General features: G+C 40.1%; 2 protein-coding genes across 3 annotated transcripts in view; one reads left to right on the top strand and one right to left on the bottom strand.

Moving 5' to 3' along the window:
- Positions 1-1,262, top strand: part of SLIRP (SRA stem-loop interacting RNA binding protein) — a 10,867-nt gene extending 9,605 nt beyond the window's left edge. The window contains exons 3-4 of the mRNA XM_081313651.1: positions 126-230; positions 1,027-1,262. Of these exons, the coding sequence (XP_081169777.1) occupies positions 126-230; positions 1,027-1,065 (144 nt within the window). The 3' untranslated portion in view covers positions 1,066-1,262. The remainder of the gene's footprint in view (positions 1-125; positions 231-1,026) is intronic.
- On the bottom strand, positions 1,071-20,381 carry SNW1 (SNW domain containing 1). Of its 2 annotated transcripts, none has more exons than XM_081313648.1 (14): positions 20,233-20,381; positions 14,668-14,821; positions 12,459-12,620; positions 9,324-9,419; positions 9,060-9,166; positions 8,488-8,592; positions 8,313-8,382; positions 7,491-7,556; positions 6,944-7,060; positions 6,662-6,803; positions 5,986-6,082; positions 5,212-5,329; positions 1,780-1,946; positions 1,071-1,701 (listed from the first exon to the last, which is right to left on the bottom strand). In XM_081313648.1, the coding sequence occupies exons 1-14, from the start codon at positions 20,244-20,246 to the stop codon at positions 1,503-1,505; spliced, it is 1,614 nt and encodes a 537-aa protein (XP_081169774.1). In that variant the 5' UTR covers positions 20,247-20,381; the 3' UTR covers positions 1,071-1,502. The 2 variants fall into 2 exon arrangements, with proteins under 2 accessions (XP_081169774.1, XP_081169775.1); XM_081313649.1 differs by lacking the exon at positions 20,233-20,381 and adding an exon at positions 20,046-20,207.

Raw genomic sequence — 20,381 nt, 5'->3', positions numbered from 1 at the left:
TTGTGTATTCATAAGTTTGAATACAAACTCTTAAGCAGTAACTAACATGAATAGTGTTTCCAAATATAAAAGAGGACATTTATTCAGATATCTGGATCAACTAATGTATTCTCTTTAATGTTCAGAATGTACAAACAGGATTCCATAAAGGTTTTGGCTGGATTGGATTTGCTACAGAAGAAAGTCGCAATAACGCTTTGTTGAAAGATCATACTTTTGAAGGGTCACAGGTAATTTCAGTTCTTTTAAGATATATCAAGTACCTCTCTTTATTTCAAAGAAAGCTTCATTAGTCTGTTATTTATACACATTTAAGAAAACCCAGTTTCTACAATTAAGAAGTAACAGTAAAAGCAGGATATACAAAGCATTTTGGGTGTGGACTGTCCATGCTAGAATGAAAATGTACATTCTGAGATGGCAGGCAGCAAGGAAAAGGGAAAGCCAGCAATGATAAAAGGTAACAGCAAAGGGAAGACATTGAGACAATTGTAGAAAGAACTGGCATGCTGGCTGGAGCATAGATATTGTTATGCTTGAATTTATGTAAGGTTGTTGCAACAACCAAAGGAGAGGAAGAGGCTGGTGCTTCAATGATCAGGAAAGAGCATGTACGTTTGATAAAAGGAAGGGAGGAACAGAATTGTAGTGGCATTTCTTTACTTGTCCTGCAAGACAATCCAAAATTTGTCTTGGCTAAAACCTACAACAAAGCAGCTCCAAATGTTGGGATAATCTACCCAGAATAGGTCTTATAAATGGTGTTTTTTCTGCGCCTGGGACAAGATAAAAGTTCCATATCATGTGCATCTCTAATTAAAAGTACACTGCTATAGGGATAGCTTAAGTTCAATGTGTATCAATATCTGAAAGGTATACAGTAGTAATCTGCATACATAATGCAGACTATATTGTTTAACAATGGATAATATATAGTCCAGATATTTGGATAATACATAGTCCAGATATTTATTTTGGTTAAAAATTGAAAATGGGTATTGAGTTGTTTTTTGTATTATTTTTCAGCTTGAAGTTAAACGTCAAGAAGACAAAACAGTCAGATGAAATACTTGCTAATACCAATTAAAAGGAGCCTTTATTTAATTGCTATGTAAAGAAATTAAAATAAACTTTGGTATGTATATATTCATCTTAGTTAATTTGAGTGCAGCTGCTCCTATAAAGGTTAAATGGAACTGGACAGTTACATCAGAGCAAATCAATTAGTACTCTTCCCTTTTTTCAAGTACAATACATAGCAGAAATAGACAAAATTATATACAAAAGAATATATCTGGAATAACATTTTAAAGTAAAGAATAAATCACTCCTCTGAACATACTTAGAAACCAAGATGCAGAACCTATGTTATTCAGCAGTCTGCTTTTTCTTTCCTCTATTCCGTAGGGAAATGTTACCTTTGAACACTCATGGTACATTATTTTCAGCACAGAGCTAAAGCTCTGAATTCAGTCTCAGCAAGCCAGAGAGAAATCAGTTTTTCACTCTTTCCTTCTCTTTTTGCCTTCATGATCGTGTTCTTTAGGACGGTTGCTGTCAGAAGGTCTTTTAGAGCCCCCGTGCTGTTTTGCCTCCTCCAGAAATTTGTCTAGACCAAAAGGATCTTCCTCAAATTGAACTGGTCCTTCTCTTCCTCTTTGTCTACGATCTGAGCCAGAAAATTCCTTATCAGGAACAAACCTGCAAGAGGAAAAAAAGAAATATGTAATATATTTCTTGCAAAAATCCAATCACTGAGGTTCACATTAATTTCCCTACCTGTTAGTAGTTTTTATTCTTGATTCCAAATCATCACCATACACGTCCTTATCCACATTTTTACTTGGTCTGTATATATTTTGGGCCATGTCTTTACCACTTCTCCAGGGCTGATCGTAGACATTATAAATTTCATCCTCTCCTCCTGCAAAGCCACTGTCCATGCCCTGTCAAATATAGGAATAATTCACACTGTTAGGATAACAAGAAACAAATTCCAGAAATGAGTCATCTCAAAAACCAACAATTACATTGACCCACCAACTTGATATACTACTGTTATTAAAAGTTAAATTGGAGAACTATGAAGTCTTTAGAGCTACAACATGACAAGCCTTCCTTTTTTCCACTGTTTTAATCACTTTTGCCTCTTAAAGTGGCTATGAAAAAAAGGCAGAACATACAAAGAATGCAAGATGTGGATAAAGGAGAGAAGCTTAATTTCAGTGAAGTTTTTGGCAAGGTTTCCTGCAACATTTTCATTGTCAACTCTTGATATTTGGATAGCCCTATAGAAAAGGAAATCTCAAATGGCTGGCATATCACACTTAGGAAGTCAGCAGTAAGGACTTTACATTGTTGGACAGCAGTAACCAATGTGGTTCCAGTGCCCAGGGTAAAAGTTTGAGACTATAATCTAATCTGGGCAGGTTGAAGGAGAGCCAAGGGGAACCAAATGTTTTAACATAAGGTATTTAGTAGGAAAAAAATGTAGGGAATTACGGCTTGGGGACACCACATTTGAGAAGAGAACAAATGAGAAAAAGTACAGAGGAGGACATAACTGTTCCAAGTATATAAATGTAAACTCTGGGGAAGGTAACCAAAAACTTTCAAGGCCACAGAAATTAATACCACAATGGTCAGAAGTGACAGCTAACTAGATTTCATTAACATATACAGGTAGTTCTCAGTTATCAACCACTTGTTCAGCAACTGCTGAAGTTATGACAGCTGAAAAAGACAACAGGTCAAAGTTGTAGCTGTTGTAGCTTGGTTATGTGATCACAATTAAAGCAGTTGTCATCTGATGTGTATTTACAATAATTGTAGCATCCTGCAGTCACATGATCATTTGTGAGCTTCACTGCCAGCTTCTAACATATTTACCCCTTCCTGCTTTTGATGTGTCGAAGAGCAAACGGAAAAGAGAGACTAAGTCCCTCTCCAATTTCTGTTTTGAGGGGGTGGGGGAAGATAGCTGAGGAAAGGAGATTTCCTACATGAATCACTTGCTCTCCTCCCCACTAGCAGAGATTGGAGAGAAAAAGGATTTGACACGAATAATCTGTTTGCGTAGAGCAGGCATGTCCAACCCATAGCTTGTGAGTAGCATGCAGCTCTGGACAGCTAGTAATGTGGCCTCACAAGATCATAAAATTTTAATATGATTTTTATACATTAACAATGTTATATATTTTATATGCTGCCCAAGACAATTCCTCTTCACTGAGGCCCAGGAAAGTCAAAAAGTTGGATACCTATGGCATAGTCTGGCTCTCATGCTGTAGTGTGACTGCATTACTTTCAAAGTGCACAGAACAGTAAGCAGGCATCCCCAGCTTTGCAGGGGATGTGGGAGTGGTTGTGATGGAATGTAGTCTGGATTCCCAGAAGGGAAAGAATGCATTCTGGAGGAATGAGAAGTCAGCACTGATAATTTGAGAGAAAGGGTGAAGATGGCTTCTCCCTAGCAGTTGCAGAGTATAATAGTTCTTGACTTCTGACCATTTGTATAATCACCATTATACGGTGGTGAAAAAAGTGACTTGTGGACGGACTTCCGGTTTGTCAACGCGACCACCATGGGTGCTTGGGAGATGAGCTCCGTCTCCCTCGCCCAGTTTCGTATCACTGGGGGCCCCTAAAAGGGTTGAAAAGTCACCCCGGAGAGGTGACCAGCAAGGAGGGGCTTTCGCTGGATCGTGGGAAAGCGGTAGCTCTCCCGTTAGAGCTGGCGTTCCCTCCGAACCGGTGGACAGCCGAAGTCACACTTACCATCAGGCAACATTAAAGCAGCGTGGAAGAGACTGGATGACATCTACCTCTCTTAAATTCTAACTTCTTTTTTTACCTACAAAAGCTGCAAAGTACTTTTCCCCCCTGTGGAGAGGGAAGCGGGATTTTACTCCTCCCTCTAAAAACAGCAGTGACTGATGATCCAGGGGCGCTGAAAACGTTTGAAAAAATAATTGGAGCCCAATTGGGACTTTATTTCCTAAAATTTGTGGATTAAAAGACTCTTCATTATCTATTTCTTTACTCTCTATTTTTATTGAAGATTGGGGCTTTTCCTCATAAAATAGAAGAAAAACTGAAAGGATTAAAATAACTTTAGATTCAAAGGAAATTTTTAAACAGTGGGATGACATCTTGTGGCCAAACCTGAAACTGCAATCTGTTATTCTTTAAGAGACTACAATTCAGAAAATAAGATAAGATTCCTGTAACCTTGAACACCAGCTGTTAGAGACTTAGCTCTTTATCTACTGAAAAAAAACCTAAAAGTTTTTAATTTAACTCATCATTATGAAAGAAGACCAGGAACAGACTTTTCTTATGAAGAAAAATTTGGCACAAATTCTGGATACACTAAAAGCAACTTATCAAATCCTTCTTACAGCTGGGAATGAAATTAGAGCCTTTGGAGAAAAATGAGAAAGCAGCTCAGATACGCAAATTCAAACTGTGATTATAACTAAAAAATCGACTATACAGAATACTATAGAAAAAATGGAACATGTTGTATCTGATTGATAGAATAAGAAGTATACTAATAAAAGACAGTACATATTAAGAGAATTAGAGAGGAATATTGGCTGAATAAATGGAGATTTGTATAGAACTGAATCACTGTAACTCAGCCGACACGTTGATTTTCAAAGATATAATTCTAACATTAGAAAATAAACAAAAAGTTTAATTATAAAAAGAAAAAAGTGACTTGTGGCCAGTCCTTGCACTTATGACCACTGCAGCATCTCCAATCACGTGATCAAAATTCAAATGCCAGGAAAATGGCCTGTATTTACAACACTTGTTCCAGCTTGGGTCATGTGATCACAATTTAAGATCTTTACAGAGGAAGCTAGATTCATTTAATGACTATAATTCACTTAATGACCATGATTCACTTAACAAAGATAAAATTGGGTGCCACTCACTTAATGACTGCCTCATTAAATGACATAAGTTTCTATCTCAATTTTGATCATAAACTGAGGACTACCAGGGAAGGTATAATTATCAAAACTGTAAACGTTCTTTTGTATACTCACATATTATCCAATTCTGCCTATACTAACCAGGATTTAAGCACAGGCTCAACAACAAATTAAGAATTAACTGTAAGGTGCTCTGTATACCAGTGGCCTGGTATATTCTTTATCAGATAGAGAAATTGATGTTCCATGTACTCCTGGAATTCCTTACCTTAGTTTGGTTGAACAGTCTCTGGTCATACTGAATTTCATTGGATGTCCGAGGATTAGGAACGCCCAATGCGATGACTTCACTAATATCTCTGTTCTCATTTCTCTGTAGTTTTGATCTGAATTTAACAGTATTGCATCTCTGTCAATTATTAACACTTAGCCACTTATTAACAATTATTAGCTGCACTTCAGTTTAAAAAATTAGATTAAAATTTGCCTGGTAAATATGAAGGATGAAAATGAAGGAAAATGTATAGGATGCAACATACAAGTTTTATGTTCAGAATGAACTTTAGTCCTGCTCTTTGGATAAAACATCACAGGTTTTATATCTTATGATAGTGTCGGGTGCTTACCAATGTTCTTTTGTGCAATAATGTAATAAAGTAATAATTCAATGCTACAAACTCTTGGTTTTTCTGTATCATTTTGAGAACTATCCGTAATACTATTTTCTCAACATTTCTGAAGAGATTACTGCACTGCATAAAGTAGGAGTGTCAAACTCGCAAGTCACATAACATGTCGCGATGTATCACAGCTTTTTTGCCATTGCTGGCAATGGGTTGGGTGCAGTTTTGCTACGATGCATCCGGCCTGTGGGCCGGCAGTTTGACACCCCTGGCATAAAGGATAATTCTGGCAAAGAAGTACAATCTGAGACAACAATTACAAGGCAACTGTAGTTTTTTTTATCTTCATATACTGGAACTATTTTTGTGTGTGTGGTAGAAGAAAAAGTGTCAGCTATATACTAGTTGAATAATTTTACCTTTTGTCAGGGGCTGCTCTGGAAAGATTCCGGTCATGCTGCCTTTCTTTTCGCCTGTCATGCCTGATTTCATCACGTTCCCTAACTTCTCCATCCTCTATAGGTAAATTTGAGATACAAGTTGACTCAAAATTGAAAAATGATCAAATTCATTACAAGTTATTTATGCAATAAAAATCACTGAAGGTTAATATTTGGGAATAAACATCACTAAATTATGGAATTTACCTCTAGTTTAGGGATGGGCAACTTTTTTGGGACAAAGGGACACATGATTTTTGGGGACACTGATGTCTACAAAGTGTGTGGGACCTGGAATTATTTTGGGAATTAAAAGTTATGCTTGCTTTTAGGGCTTACACTACAGCTTTCCTTTATTTCCCACTTCAAAAGGGAGGGAAATTTAACAACTGTGACTAGATAGGGAATGTGAGGGGACAAAATAGGATTGGTTGCATCTGGCTCTAGGACCACAAGTTCTCTAATTCATTTTTACATGAACATACATGCAATCAGGTGGCAGTCCTGTATGTGAAAAGCAGCATACATCAAAAGGTAGAGACTGATAAGCACACCATTCCTGCAGATTCATTGCAATCTTCCCAACAAGATTGTTCAACAGGTTTAAGTAAAAATATTTGAAATATTGTGAAATGGAACACTTGAAAGGTGGTACCTTTCTCCATGTGAGTTTTGATTCCAGCTCTTCGTTCCCTGGCCTTCTGGGCCATTTCCCGAAGTTTCTCCTCATGTTTCTCTTTTTCCTTCTGAGCCATCTTGCGTTCTACCTGGGCTCGCATTTCTACAGCCTCACGAGCCTGTACAAAATTCAGAATTTAAGCAATTATAATAGCAACGTTACTTTACATTTTGGATTGTAATATAAACACGGAGAATTTAGCCAGATAGAATATTAGGCAGTGGAGATGGGCAGCATATAAATTTGATAAACAATGACCTTTCTATCAGCAATGTAAAGAGCTTCTGCCAATTTAGCAAAATTTTCATTAATGTGTACAGTCTGCAGTCCTCTACCATCTGCAGCCAGGCGTTTGTCTAATGGGATAGTGTAACCCTGTAAAAAAGAGAAAAGGCATTTAATGACCATAAAAAGTATTTGTACTACAAAAGCAAATCCATAATTTTAATTTAATTTCAGTAGAATGCAGCAGGAAAGTTAGTCTACACGCGGCTTAATAAATACTCATTTTGAACTTTTATTATGGAGACACTTAAAATACTTTTGCTATTATGCTATGTTTTATTACACTGAACAAGCCTCTATTTGTGGAACTAATTTCAGTGATTAGTAACTGACATGGTTGCCCTACTACCCTATCCAAGTTGTTATTCTAATATCCGTCTAATGGGAAAAAATAAACTACTTTTTAAAAGTAGCTTGTTTACTCAGTTCTAGATATTTCAAAGTAATCCAAATTGTTCATTTTTCAGTGAGATTCTTAGGATGCTATCTGTAGGGTATGTCACCATAACCAATTAATTACCTTTGCATTTTTCCAGTTTGAAATACAAGGTGGAATTTTCCATTCTTGCTGCTCCTTTACAGTCATCTACACAGAAAATAGAATGGTTTTTTTTATTTTTATCAATGGAAATTTCTCAACACTATAGCAGAATAATAAATAGCAAGTACCAATTTATATCAGAGTGGTTTTAAAGATCTGTCTTTTGGAAAGTGAAAACTAAGAAGAACTTTTCAATAATTTGAAGTACAAAGATGGACTTTTTAAAATCATCTAATCATGTTCTTTTTTAGAAGCACCAAGGTTTGAGGACTCAGCTTACGGTAGGTCAGCTTTGAGTTGTAAATTGAGAATTTCTATGCATCCTCACTCCTGATAGTTTTCCTAATAGTTTTGAAAGCAACCTCAGCCACCTATCAGCTCAAAGAACATGCTGTTTTTCTGTAAAGTGATTACACCACCTGAGCAGTTGATAGGAATGTACAGCGCTAACAGTGCTGAAGTATATACAGAACTGTTTACTTTTTTTGCCGATTATATAAAGCATGCCTTTTCTAATGCAGCCCCAATCCTATGGAACGTCCTCCCTCCAAAATCCAGGAGGTCTCCTCTCTTTTAACTTTCAGGGGAGACCCGGGTTAAGATTTGGCTCTTCACTCAAGCATTGGGAGAGGGTGAGGTTAGAGTGGGAGTGAAAGTGTGGGTTGCATTAGAGAAGTGTGGATGTGTGCTAGAATTATTTAAAACTATACAGGGTTTGTGGGAAATTAACAACAAAAACAATAATATAAACATGAAAACAAAAGACAACTTGGAGGAAGAAACCAGCTGTGAAAGCATTACCTTTCTACTGGGAGAATGCATTACTGGAGCAGGAGGAGATGGCGGCCCACGAGGAATTTTCTTATTAATCCTAATATGTGAAAATCATAGCATCATTTTCTTATTAATCCTAATATGTGAAAATCATAGCATCAATACCTCTTATTTCTGAATAAGCAGTATTTCTAAAACCCACTTGAATCTTGGAGGCTCCATGGGATCCTTTTGCATCTCCACCATTCTAATAACTCTCTGCTTTGCACCAGAATTAAATGCCACTCCCTGCTGTGATGGTGTGTATCTGACAAAGTGAGAAAAAGGTCTTAGTACAAACTTTCATTACATTTACCGGTTTTGTTACGAGATCGGCGGCAAATAAATAAATTTTCCAGCATTGCTGTACTTTTAGACTGTACACACATTTGTTTAACTATCAAATTTATTGGCCGCCCATCTTACCACAGGTAAGCTGTTTCACACCCAGAACAAAACTTGACATTTCACATTCTATCGAATTTTATTGACTATATACAGAATAAAATTTCCAGTTAAATGTCCTATTGCTTCATAGACATTACTGTGCTTATTGACCTTTTATGGACCATGAGACTGATATATATTTCCAAGATAAAATTCATTACCAGGAATGAACACAAATAACATGTTTTTCAATTTTCCTGTAACTGCTCCTGTTTTCACATAATCATGTGAAGAAGGCATATATTATAGCTATATAAAAAAATAAACAATACAAAAAGTATTGTATACCGAATATACTGAGCTGGAGCTAGTTTATCAGCTGCTCGGACTGGCATTGCTGCTGCAATTTTTTGAGAGACGGACTTTTCCAGTGCAACTCGTGTCTTTTCTGTAAGCTGCAAATACATATAATACATTAAACATTTGGACAACATGTGCATGCCTCCCTCAGCTAAGAAACAGAGATGAGCACCATGCCCTGGAGTCGGACACAATGGACGGGGCAGATCTTTACCTTTTTTACCATGTTACATGCATCATCATTAGCTATACCTCTTTGACAGCATCCTCATCTGGCCTTTGAAGCTCAGGGTCATCCACATTCATAATTTCTTTGGGAACGAGGTCTGTGTATTTGCTGTAAATGACCTGAAACATGAAAAAGATCACTAAAGAAAAGGAACACCGTAGATTAAAAAAAAGGCTCTGCAGCTTTTTAGAAGGCTGGACTAATTTTCCAGCATTGAACAAGCTCCATCATATCTAATATTATGTCAGCATAAGATTAAAAACTATCATATAATACTCTTAGCTTTAGATAGGAGAAATATGCATAAAACTTTCCTGAATTCTGTTTTTTGGTAATCAAAGGTCTAGGAATGTTTTCCATTTGGAACTACAGTTATCTTGTTTATCTACATTTTATGATGCAGAAATACAGAAATTTGGCTAAAGAAAAAGTGCAGGGACTTGTTCTGGCAGTCTCTAAGAAGACACAATTTAATGAAAGAAAAAAGTAATCTAAACCATCTTTCCAAGCTTTTATGATTGTAACAAGATGGCATATTCTTGGATTGGAACAGTATGTTTCTATATGGTCTAGATCAATTTTGCACATGTAGTGTGTGCAGGCTGTGTCTTATGCAGTCTTGTGGAGCCCACTGGCATTTTTTGAAAAACAACCAATCCATGCCTCTGGGAAGGAGTGCCACTACCACATAGGCTCTTGCAGCCATTTTCATTATGAAAAACACAACACCTCCAAGCCTCACATACACTGTTAGCTCCAGTGATGCCTGATCGGTGCACCAGCTATTGCTTGGGGGCTCACAATTATTTTAAAGATTTCAATCTGGACCTTTCCCCTCAAAGAGTTGTTCAAGCCTGTTCTACATTTTTTTCTGTTTAAACAACTTTTACTTTATCACCAATATAAACTTTTTATATCATCACATTGTTTTTGCTTGTATAGTATTTTTTAAAATATATTTTGTCCATGTGATGACATTAAACTGTTTTACGTATCACATTTTGCACTAATGTTACCTTTATTCACTCACACTGAGTTAGTTAATGAAATGTCTACAAGCAAGCACCAAGCTTAAACAGCACCAAGGACTCCACAGTTCAGCCCTGAGCTACTGTATATAGTCTTCTATCACAACTACAATTCTTTGTTCAAATGGATATATATTGCTCATTAGAGATTGTTTTAAATCTTTGTTCATTTGTCTGCAATAAAAGAGACTTGAGTCCTAATAATAATTTAGCATAGGAGACATTTATCAATTCTCATCCAGGAATTTCCAAAATTAACAATCCCTAAAATGAGTACCCACAGAATCACATTTCACAAAGTGAAATGAAAGACATTTAAAGAGCAATTATTTCTTTATTGTAATTGCCCATAAAACTCACAAGAATCTCAATGCATAAAGAACCAAATCTTACTTCCAAGACCAAAATAAATAATCAGTCAACCCTAGGAAATAAAATGCAAAGACATTCTTCCAACATTAAAAAAAAGAAGTTCTAAATAGAATAATTAAAATAAGACCACACTTTAAGATAATGGACTTTAGTGTGATAAACTTTGAATAATCATTTTAGAATTAGCCAGTGGCCTACCTATCTGTGAAAATTGCTTCAAATCACCTAAATAATCTCCATGTGCCATGACGATACTGCATAACCTCGTACTGTACTTTAGAATAAGCTATTTTTCAGAAGTAGTCCTTGACTTATGACCATTGGGACAGGAATTCCCTGACACGGCACAATTTTCATGTGCTGTGGAGGCTTCCCAGGTGTTTGGTGTTTCCTGGGGGAGTTGCTGCTTCACTATCTGTTGTAGAGGATTCTCCAGCATTGGACACTTCCTACAGGTTGGCTGCTTTGTCCCCCTCCCCCATCACCGTGAAGGCTTCCCTAGTATTGGACTTTTCCCAGAATGTGGTGCATTTTTACTGCAATGTTGGGTCAGGCTATGGCAGCTGAAGCTTCTTTCCCAGTCTCCCTGCCCTTGTGCCGCACTACAACACCCCCAACTCTTGTGCAGCCTGTGCTTGGCCTCGCAGGAACCTTCATCAACCTCAATACATCCCCGTGTTCCTTAAGTGGGCCTCCCTCCACTTAACAGCTTGTGATTCTTGCCTAACACTGGAAGCTGGGAGTGCCAGATGTTAAGTGATGTGGGCATGTGACATCTTGCTTTACAATGGCTTCTCTTAGCGACTGAAATTCCAGTCCCAATTGTGGTTTTAAGTCAACATGACTTAAACATGGCTTATACTGTACATGAGTGAAGATTATTTATAATTTAAATTTTATAATCACCCTTCTCAATATATGGTTCTAAATGGTTCACAATTTAAAAAAGCACAAAAACACTAAAAATATAATTCAAAAACAATATAAACAACTATATAAAACATGTAACAAAATTCATAGTTGAGGTAGTCAACACTCATTAACAATAATCAATACAGCAAACAATACAGGCTCCAACAATCATGGCCAGAAGTCTCTTCTATCCATAGTCCTGAAGAGACAGCACAGAAATAGGCAGACCAATAAAACAGTGTAGGTAATAGTTAGGTAGTAGTAATACTTAGGTATAGAAAGAGAAATATGTTCCTTGACTATTCTGTATATGGACAAATATATTGCTTCGGAATGAAATTATTTCTTCAGTGCTTGCTTACACAAATAAATTAATTTACTACTTTATTCCATATGTAGCTAATAATCACAAAACCCAGGAGTTGCTATATTACTAAGGGTGTAATTCAGAAAAATATTATTCAAAATATAATCCCATTTTCCTAAATATACTGCAGTACAGACAGAATTTCTAAAAATGTTATATAGTTGCTTCTTGAATTGATACATATATTGATTTGTTTCACAATAGTTTTTTGTTTGTTTAAAAATAAAATATTAGGGCATATTTCACGTTTCATTTTTTATTTCATTCATTTCATGATTTCATCTCTAGGAAAAAAACAAAAACAAAAAACATCTTCAGAGAAAAAAGAGAAAGATCTGAATTTCTTTCCAAACCTTTCAGCACTTTAAAAAAGCCTTTACATTTTTTCTTCTGAACACCTTCTCCATTATTCATAGCAAAACATTTTAGTAAACTGAAGCAATTATACTTTAAATATAAACTTTTGAGAGTCCTATTACCTTGTCTTTTGATTGTCCCTGCCGAGCTATAGCATCGTATTTTATTTTTCCTTCGGAATCCACCTGAACAGCTAATGCATTCGACATTTTCTTTTTTCGGCCCATATCCAGAGGATATTGGGCAACATGGATTTCTGGGAAAGCACCTCCATCTCCAAAATCCTACACAAAAATAAAAAAATGAATGTGATTAGACTGTAGACAAGAGCACAAAATACTGTAATTAAGAGCTGAAAGTTTATTTAAAAAATAACAGAAATTAAAATCACAAGTTTTGGAACCATCAGGACATTTTTGGTTTTCTGTGTATTATTCTCATCCAACATAAAATGTTTCTGAAAGTTGTTTGGTTTCAAAACTGATTTTTCCATTGATATGTCGAAAAGGTTTTCCTCCAAAAGCCGTATGTTTAGGTTGAAATTGCGTAGTTGTCATGTAGCCAGTCACATCCTATGCTGTAATCCTAAACCAGGGGTGTCAAACTCAATTTCATTGAGGGCCACATCAGCATTGCGGTTGCCCTCAGGGGGCCGGGTGGGTGTGGCCAGGGTGGGCATGGCCTACTGGGTGGGCGTGGCTAGAGTGCGTATGGCCTAGTGGGTGGGCATGGCCAGCTCTACAACGTTCCCATGAAGGGTGCCTAAGGGGGCCTGGGCAGGAGTGGGACAGATCTGAGGATCTCTGGCAGAAGGAGGGTCTCTGAGCCAAGGCCAAGGCAGTGGGGGCCGTTCCCTCACTGTTTCCAGGATGGCTTCGCGGGCCACATGAAACCACTTCGTGGGCCGGATCCGGCCCCCGGGCCTTGTGTTTGACATGTCTGTCCTAAACACATTTATTAATCACGTATATACTTTTGAAACGATGTGCTTAGCAACAAACAGATATTATACAAGCAAGATTATAGCATATATTTCTAGCATTTCCCCCTCCCCTCAGAAAGGCTCCAAGGGGAGGAAAACACTACCTCAGAACCTGATGTTTGCTATCATTTTCCCTTTCCTCTGGGAGGCTCAGAAAGGTTCTGGAGAAAGAAAAATGCCAGTGATCACCAGCTTTCTGAAAGGTTCAGAATCCTGGTGCTTCCTAGTGGTTTTTGCCTGATTTGAGGTCCGTTCCTCCCTTCTTGCATGGAGGGGAGAGAAATCCCTTTGGGCACCTGAGGAATGGACCTCAAATCTGGTGAAAATGCTAGGAAACAGCAACATTCTTGTGACTGTTCTCCCCATTAAGGTAAGAAGAGGGTCTGGGCCTTCTGGAGGTGGTTGGCGGCCTGGGTCCTCTCTCTGCCCCACCATGTCTGGGGAAGCCTGGGCCACTTCCACTGATCCACTTAATGACTGCAACTGGAAGAACTGGGTTGCAGTCACTAAGCAAACTAGTCATGAGTCATCTCATTTAATGACCACTCTGCTTAACAACAGATTCTGAACACAACTGTGGTTGTAAATGAAAGACCACCTGTACTTTATTTCTCAGGTGATCAAACATGTATCCCTAGGTAGCTTTTGAAGATCTGCCCAGATTATTGTCCCTTTTGAGATCTGGATGGTACTTTTTATGCTGGGGATTGGCCAGAGATAAAAATCATGTTGGGCAGTGGTCTGCCATAAAGTGAGAAAACACAGGGGACGGTTCTTTGTCACAGTTAAGTGTGGATTCCAGACGATAGTTAAGACACGAACTTGGTCTTACTAGATTGGCTGGACAGTTGTCTACTTCTGTTACAGATGAAGGACCTACAAAGACCCTCATAACGTGGCTCAAAGACATCTTCAGGACTTTCTTGTATAGAAGTATTTAAAATCCCTTGAGAGATTGGGGTGCAGAGACTATGCTTTTCTGGTACAGCTTTCTTCCACTCTCGATGTCCTTGAGGAAGATTATTCAATCTTGAATGGTTATTACTGGACCGAGCAACAATGGGCATTAATTAATTTGGTATCTAACTGTGTTATTGTTTATTATGCTTTTATGCTTCACAATAAAGAGCATAGTAAAACATTTTAGATTGCAAAATGTTTGACAACTAAATTTGAGCAAAATGCACCTAGACAGCAAAATCAAGGATTCTGAATTTGGAACATCTAAGTTGACCTTAGGAGAAAAAAGCATTTTAAATAAAATCTACATATTGCATTCAAAAGTCCAGACTTATCTTTTAAGATGGAAATCATTTTTGGTGGCTAAATGAATGCAAACTATTATTTACCTCCAACATTCGTGGTATCCATCCTTTCCGATAACCATAAGGAGGAGGCTCCCTTCGTGATGACACCAATGCAGTCTGTCTCACTCTCTGAGATCTTGCTCTCTCTTCTAATTCCAGTTGGTCTTGAGACAACTGGGTTGGTGCTGGTAAAAAACTAAGCAAACAGAAGAATTTAATATTGTTCTCTTTCTTTTTAACATGTAACTTTTATTCCAACAATTTTTTTTTTAAAAAATGATTCTGTCTTTCACTATAAAATACCCACAATGCTTAACATTTTTCAAATATTTTGGCAACTGCATCCATGGAGGAAAGATTCATTTTCTCTTTTGTCATCTTCAGTTCTGAATTGTTGTTTTTAGAGTGGTTTAGGAACTCAGAAGCTACAAGTTCTATTTCAGTTATTCCAAATAATAACTTCAGATTTTGAGCTTTACAGATTGAGCTTTACAGGAGTGCTTTATACACAACTGACAAATTAAAACTGAAGATATAGTTAATATATGAAAAATGCTTTCTTTGGGGCTTGCTAGTGTAAAAAATCCCCTTCATGGATTACTGCCTTGTCGTGGTGAAGGGGCTTGCATAATTCAATGAAGCTATGAGCTATGCCGTGCAGGGCCACCCAAGACGGAAAGGTCATAGCAGAGTGTTCTGACAAAACGTGATCCACTGGAGAAGGAAATAGCAACCCACTCCAGTATCTTTGCCATGAAAACCCTATGGACAGTACCAAAAGGCAAAACGATATGACGCTGGAAGATGAGCCCCTCAGGTCGGAAGGCGTCCAATATACTACTGGGGAAGAGCAGAGGGCTAGTACTAGTAGCGCCAGAAAGAATGAAGCGACTGGGCCAAAGCCAAAAGGACGCTCAGCTGTGGATGTGTCTGGTGGTGAAAGGAAAGTCCGATGCTGTAAAGATTCTTTCTCCATAGGAACCTGGAATGTAAGATCCATGAATCAAGGAAAGCTGGACGTGGTCAAACAAGAGATGACAAGACTGAACATCGACATCTTAGGTATCAGCGAACTAAAATGGACAGGAATGGGTGAATTTAATTCAGATGACCATCAGGTATACTACTGCGGACAAGAATCCCTCAGAAGAAATGGAGTAGCCTTCATAGACAATAAAAGAGTAGGAAAAACAATACTGGGATACATCCCTCAAAATGACAGAATGATCTCAGTTCGAATCCAAGGCAAACCATTCAATATCACAGCAGTCGAAGTCTATGCCCCAACCACCGGTGCTGAAGAGGATGAAATTGACCAGTTCTATGAAGCCCTACAGCACCTTATAGAACTAACGCCCAAAAATGATGTCCTTATCATCATGGGGGATTGGAATGCTAAAGTAGGAAGCCAAAAGATAACCGGAATAACAGGCAAGTTTGGCCTTGGAGTACAAAATGAAGCAGGGCACAGGCTGATAGAATATTGTCAAGAGAATACGATGGTCACAGCAAACACTCTTTTCCAACAACCCAAGAGACGGCTCTACAGATGGACATCACCAGACGGTCAACACAGAAATCAGATTGACTATATGCTCTGCAGCCAAAGATGGAGAAGCTCTTTACCAGGGGTCGGCAACCTGAAAAAGGAAAAGAGCCACTGGGAACCGGTTCCATCACACACACACAAAAAGTGGGAACCACGTGCGTGTATCCATGCACGCGCATGCGCAAAAAATGTTTTGCGCATGCGCAAAACATTTTTTCTTGCGCATGCACGGACGCCCACAGTTGCCACTTTTTTTGTGTGTGATGGAACCGGTTCCCAGTGGCAGCAGCGCCGCTTGTTCAGAAAGCTGCCACGGCTCATTTGCAGAGCTGCCGCCTTCGGCAGCCTGCAAATGTGCCGCGGCAGCTTTCCCAAAGAGCGGTGCCGCTGCCCGTTTGCGCGGAGGTGCGCGCGCACCTCTCCAAAGGTTTGGAGAGGTGCGCGCGCACCTCCGCTCGTTCGGAGAGGTGCGCGCGCATCTCTCGGAACGGGCAGCAGCGCCGCTTGTTCGGAAAGCTGCCGCGGCCCGTTTGCAGAGCTGCCGCTTTCGGCAGCCTGCAAACGGGCCGCGGCAGCTTTCCCAAAGAGCGGCGCCGTTGCCCGTTCGCACGGAGGTGCGCGCGCACCTCTCCAAAGGTTTGGAGGTGCGCGCACACCTCCGCTCGTTCCAAGAGGTGCGCGCGCACCTCTCGGAACGGGCAGCGGCGCCGCTTGTTCGGAAAGCTGCTGTGACCCGTTTGCAGAGCTGCCGCTTTCGGTAGCCTGCAAACGTGCCGCGGCAGCTTTCCCAAAGAGCGGCGTTGCTGCCCGTTCGCGCGGCAGTGCACACGCACCTCTCCAAAGGTTTGGAAAGGTGCGCGCGCACCTCCGCTCGTTCGGAGATGTGCGCGCGCACCTCCGCTCATTCAGAGGTGCGCGCGCACCTCTCAGAACAGGCAGTGGCGCCTCTGAAGGCGGCAGCTGTGCAAACGGGCCGCGGCAGCTTTCCCAACGAGTGGCACCACTGGCTGTTCGGTCGGAGGTGCGCGCGCACCTCCGCCCATTCGGAGAGGTGTGCGCGCACCTCTCCAAAAGGGCGGTGCCACTCTCCATTTGGAGAGGTGCGCGCGCACCACTGCCTGTTCGAAGAGGTGCGCGTGCACCGGGCGGCTGGGAGCCGCAGGAGACAGCTCAAAGAGCTGCATGCGGCTCCGGAGCCGCAGGTTGCCGACCCGTGCTCTATACAGTCAGTAAAAACAAGACCAGGAGCTGACTGTGGCTCAGACCATGAGCTTCTCGTTGCAAAGTTTAGGCTTACACTGAAGAAAGTAGGGAAAAGCACTAGACCACTCAGGTATGAATTAAATCATATCCCTGACGAATATACAGTAGAGGTGACAAATAGATTTAAGGAATTAGATCTGATAGACAGAGTGCCTGAAGAACTATGGACAGAGGTTCGCAACATTGTAGAACAGGTAGCAACCAAAACCATCCCAAAGAAAAAGAAATGCAAGAAAGCAAAATGGCTGTCTGAGGAAGCTTTGCAAATAGCTGAGGAAAGGAGGGAAGCGAAAGGCAAGGGAGAAAAAGAAAGATACGCCCAATTGAATGCAGAATTCCAGAGAATAGCTACAAGAGATAAGAATGCCTTCTTAAATGAACAGTGCAAAGAAATAGAAGAAAACAATAGAATAGGGAGGACCAGAGATCTTTTCAAGAAAATTGGAGAGATGAAGGGAACGTTTCATGCAAAAATGGGCATGATAAAGGACCAAAATGGCAGGGACCTAACAAAGGCAGAAGAGATTAACAAGAAGTGGCAAAATTACACAGAACTATACAAGAATGAGGTTAATGTTCCTGATAATCACAATGAGGTGGTCACTGACCTTGAGCCAGACATCCTAGAATGTGAAGTGAAGTGGGCCTTAGAAAAGCTGAGCAACAACAAAGGTAGTGGAGGTGACAGTATCCCAGCTGAGCTATTCAAAATCTTAAAAGAAGATGCAGTAAAAGTGCTACACTCAATTTGCCAGCAAATTTGGAAAACTCAACAGTGGCCACAGGATTGGAAAAGATCAGTTTACATTCCAATTCCAAAGAAAGGCAGTGAAAAAGAATGTCCAAACTATCACACCATTGCACTCATTTCTCATGCTAGTAAAGTTATGCTTAAAATCCTACAAACTAGACTCCAGCAGTATGTAGATCGAGAACTACCAGAAGTACAGGCAGGATTTCGAAGAGGCAGAGGAACTAGAGATCAATTTGCCAACATACGCTGGATCATGGAGAAAGCTAGAGAGTTCCAGAAAAACATCTACTTCTGCTTCATTGACTATGCTAAAGCCTTTGATTGTGTAGATCATAACAAACTGTGGCAAGTTCTTAGAGATGGGCGTACCAGACCATCTTATTTGTCTCTTGAGAAACCTATAGGTGGGCCAAGAAGCAACAGTGAGAACTGGACACAGAAACACTGACTGGTTCAAAATTGGTAAAGGAGTCCGGCAAGGCTGTATACTGTCGCCCTGCCTATTTAACTTATATGCAGAGCACATCATGAGAAAGGCAGGGTTAGATGAATCAAAAGTTGGAATTAAGATTGCCGGAAGAAATATCAACAACCTAAGATACGCAGATGGTACCACTCTAATGGCAGAAAGTGAAGAAGAACTAAAGAGCCTCTTGTTGCAGGTGAAGAAGGAGAGTGCAAAAGTTGGGTTGAAACTTATTAAGAAAACCAAGATCATGGCATCTGGCCTTCTCAATTCCTGGCAAATAGATGGGGAAGAAATGGGTAGTGACAGATTTTATTTTCCTGGGCTCCAAGATCACTGCAGATGGGGACTTTAGCCAAGAAATTAAAAGATTATTATTATTATTTATTAAACTTATATACTGCCCTTCTCCCGTAGGATGCTTGCTCCTCGGGAGGAAAGCCATGGCAAATCTAGACAGCACACTAAAAAGCAGAGACATCGCCCTGTCAACAAAAGCGCGTATAGTCAAGGCTATGGTCTTCCCAGTTGCAATGTATGGCAGTGAAAGTTGGACCATAAAAAAGGCTGAGCGCCAAAGAATTGAGGCCTTTGAACTCTGATGCTGGAGAAGACTCCTGCGAGTCCCTTGGACTGCAAGGCGATCAAACCGGTCAGTCCTAGAGGAGATCAACCCTGACTGCTCTTTAGAAGGCCAGATCCTGAAGCTAAAACTCAAATACTTTGGCCACCTAATGAGAAGGAAGGACTCACTGGAGAAGAGCCTAATGCTGGGAAAGATTGAGGGCAATAGAAGAAGGGGACGACAGAGAATGAGGTGGCTGGATGGAGTCAATGAAGCAGTAGGTGTGAGCTTAAATGGACTCCAGAAGATGATAGAGGCCAGGAAGGCCTGGAGGAATATTGTCCATAGGGTCGCGATGGGTTTGACACGACTTCGCAGCTAACAACAAGAAGTGTAAAAAATAGCCAATTCTGCTTAATATATCCAGCAATGGCTTCTAATCCCACCTGGAATTAACGATTTGCGCACATGGAAGCCATAATTATCACCAATCTCTCCTATACCATCCTTGCCTGGTGAAAACCATTTTAAATTAGAACTTCAATTTTCGGTACACTATGATTAATCAATCACACCCTACCGATACTAACTAAGGGGGGGGAGGGCAAAGAAGGGGTGGCCACCCAGCACCTTCTTTTTTTTACTGGCTAGTAGACCAATCCCGTGTGGCCAAACATTTATTTTTTGGTGAACCGAAGCTTTCATTTCTGAAAGGATTTCACTATTCTTATTAAGGGCACTAAGTAGGGGCGGCGACGACGCGGGAAACAGGCCGGCCGAAACGGCCTGTGGAATAAGCGCTAAAGAAAAATGCCCGGATCACCTCAGACCTCCGTAACGCAATCTTCCCGTAATCCATCCACTTTGCCACAGTCCACGATGTGCATATATCTAGGCTTACAGCACACACACACACACACATATATTTAAAAACACGAAATGCGGGAACAAGTCAACAACCTGTCCCTATGTCGTAATAAACTCCCGCTTCTTCCCCCTCCCCTACCCACCTGGTCAGCGCCATTTTGTTCTTCTCCTCCCTCCTCTGCGAATCCTGTGTTGCTGATGGTGAATGATACCCACCCAGAAGGAAGTGAGGTATCAACGGCACTCTGGGAGTTGTAGTCTTTAGGGGTTTGTTAAACTAAACTAGAATACG

The sequence above is a fragment of the Vipera berus genome (assembly GCF_964194415.1).
Source record: "Vipera berus genome assembly, chromosome: 1".
In the NCBI taxonomy this organism is placed as follows: Eukaryota; Metazoa; Chordata; class Lepidosauria; order Squamata; family Viperidae; genus Vipera; species Vipera berus.
This window is presented reverse-complemented; position numbering and strand designations above follow the sequence as displayed.

Bases quoted from the DNA above. Each gene is read 5' to 3' on its own strand.
- SNW1 (XM_081313648.1), bottom strand. The intron at 8,383-8,487 runs GTGGGTTTTAGA...TTCACATATTAG, and splicing joins ATGGAGCCTCCAAGATTCAA to GATTAATAAGAAAATTCCTC. The intron at 6,083-6,661 runs GTACCACCTTTC...ATTTACCTATAG, and splicing joins CAAAACTCACATGGAGAAAG to AGGATGGAGAAGTTAGGGAA.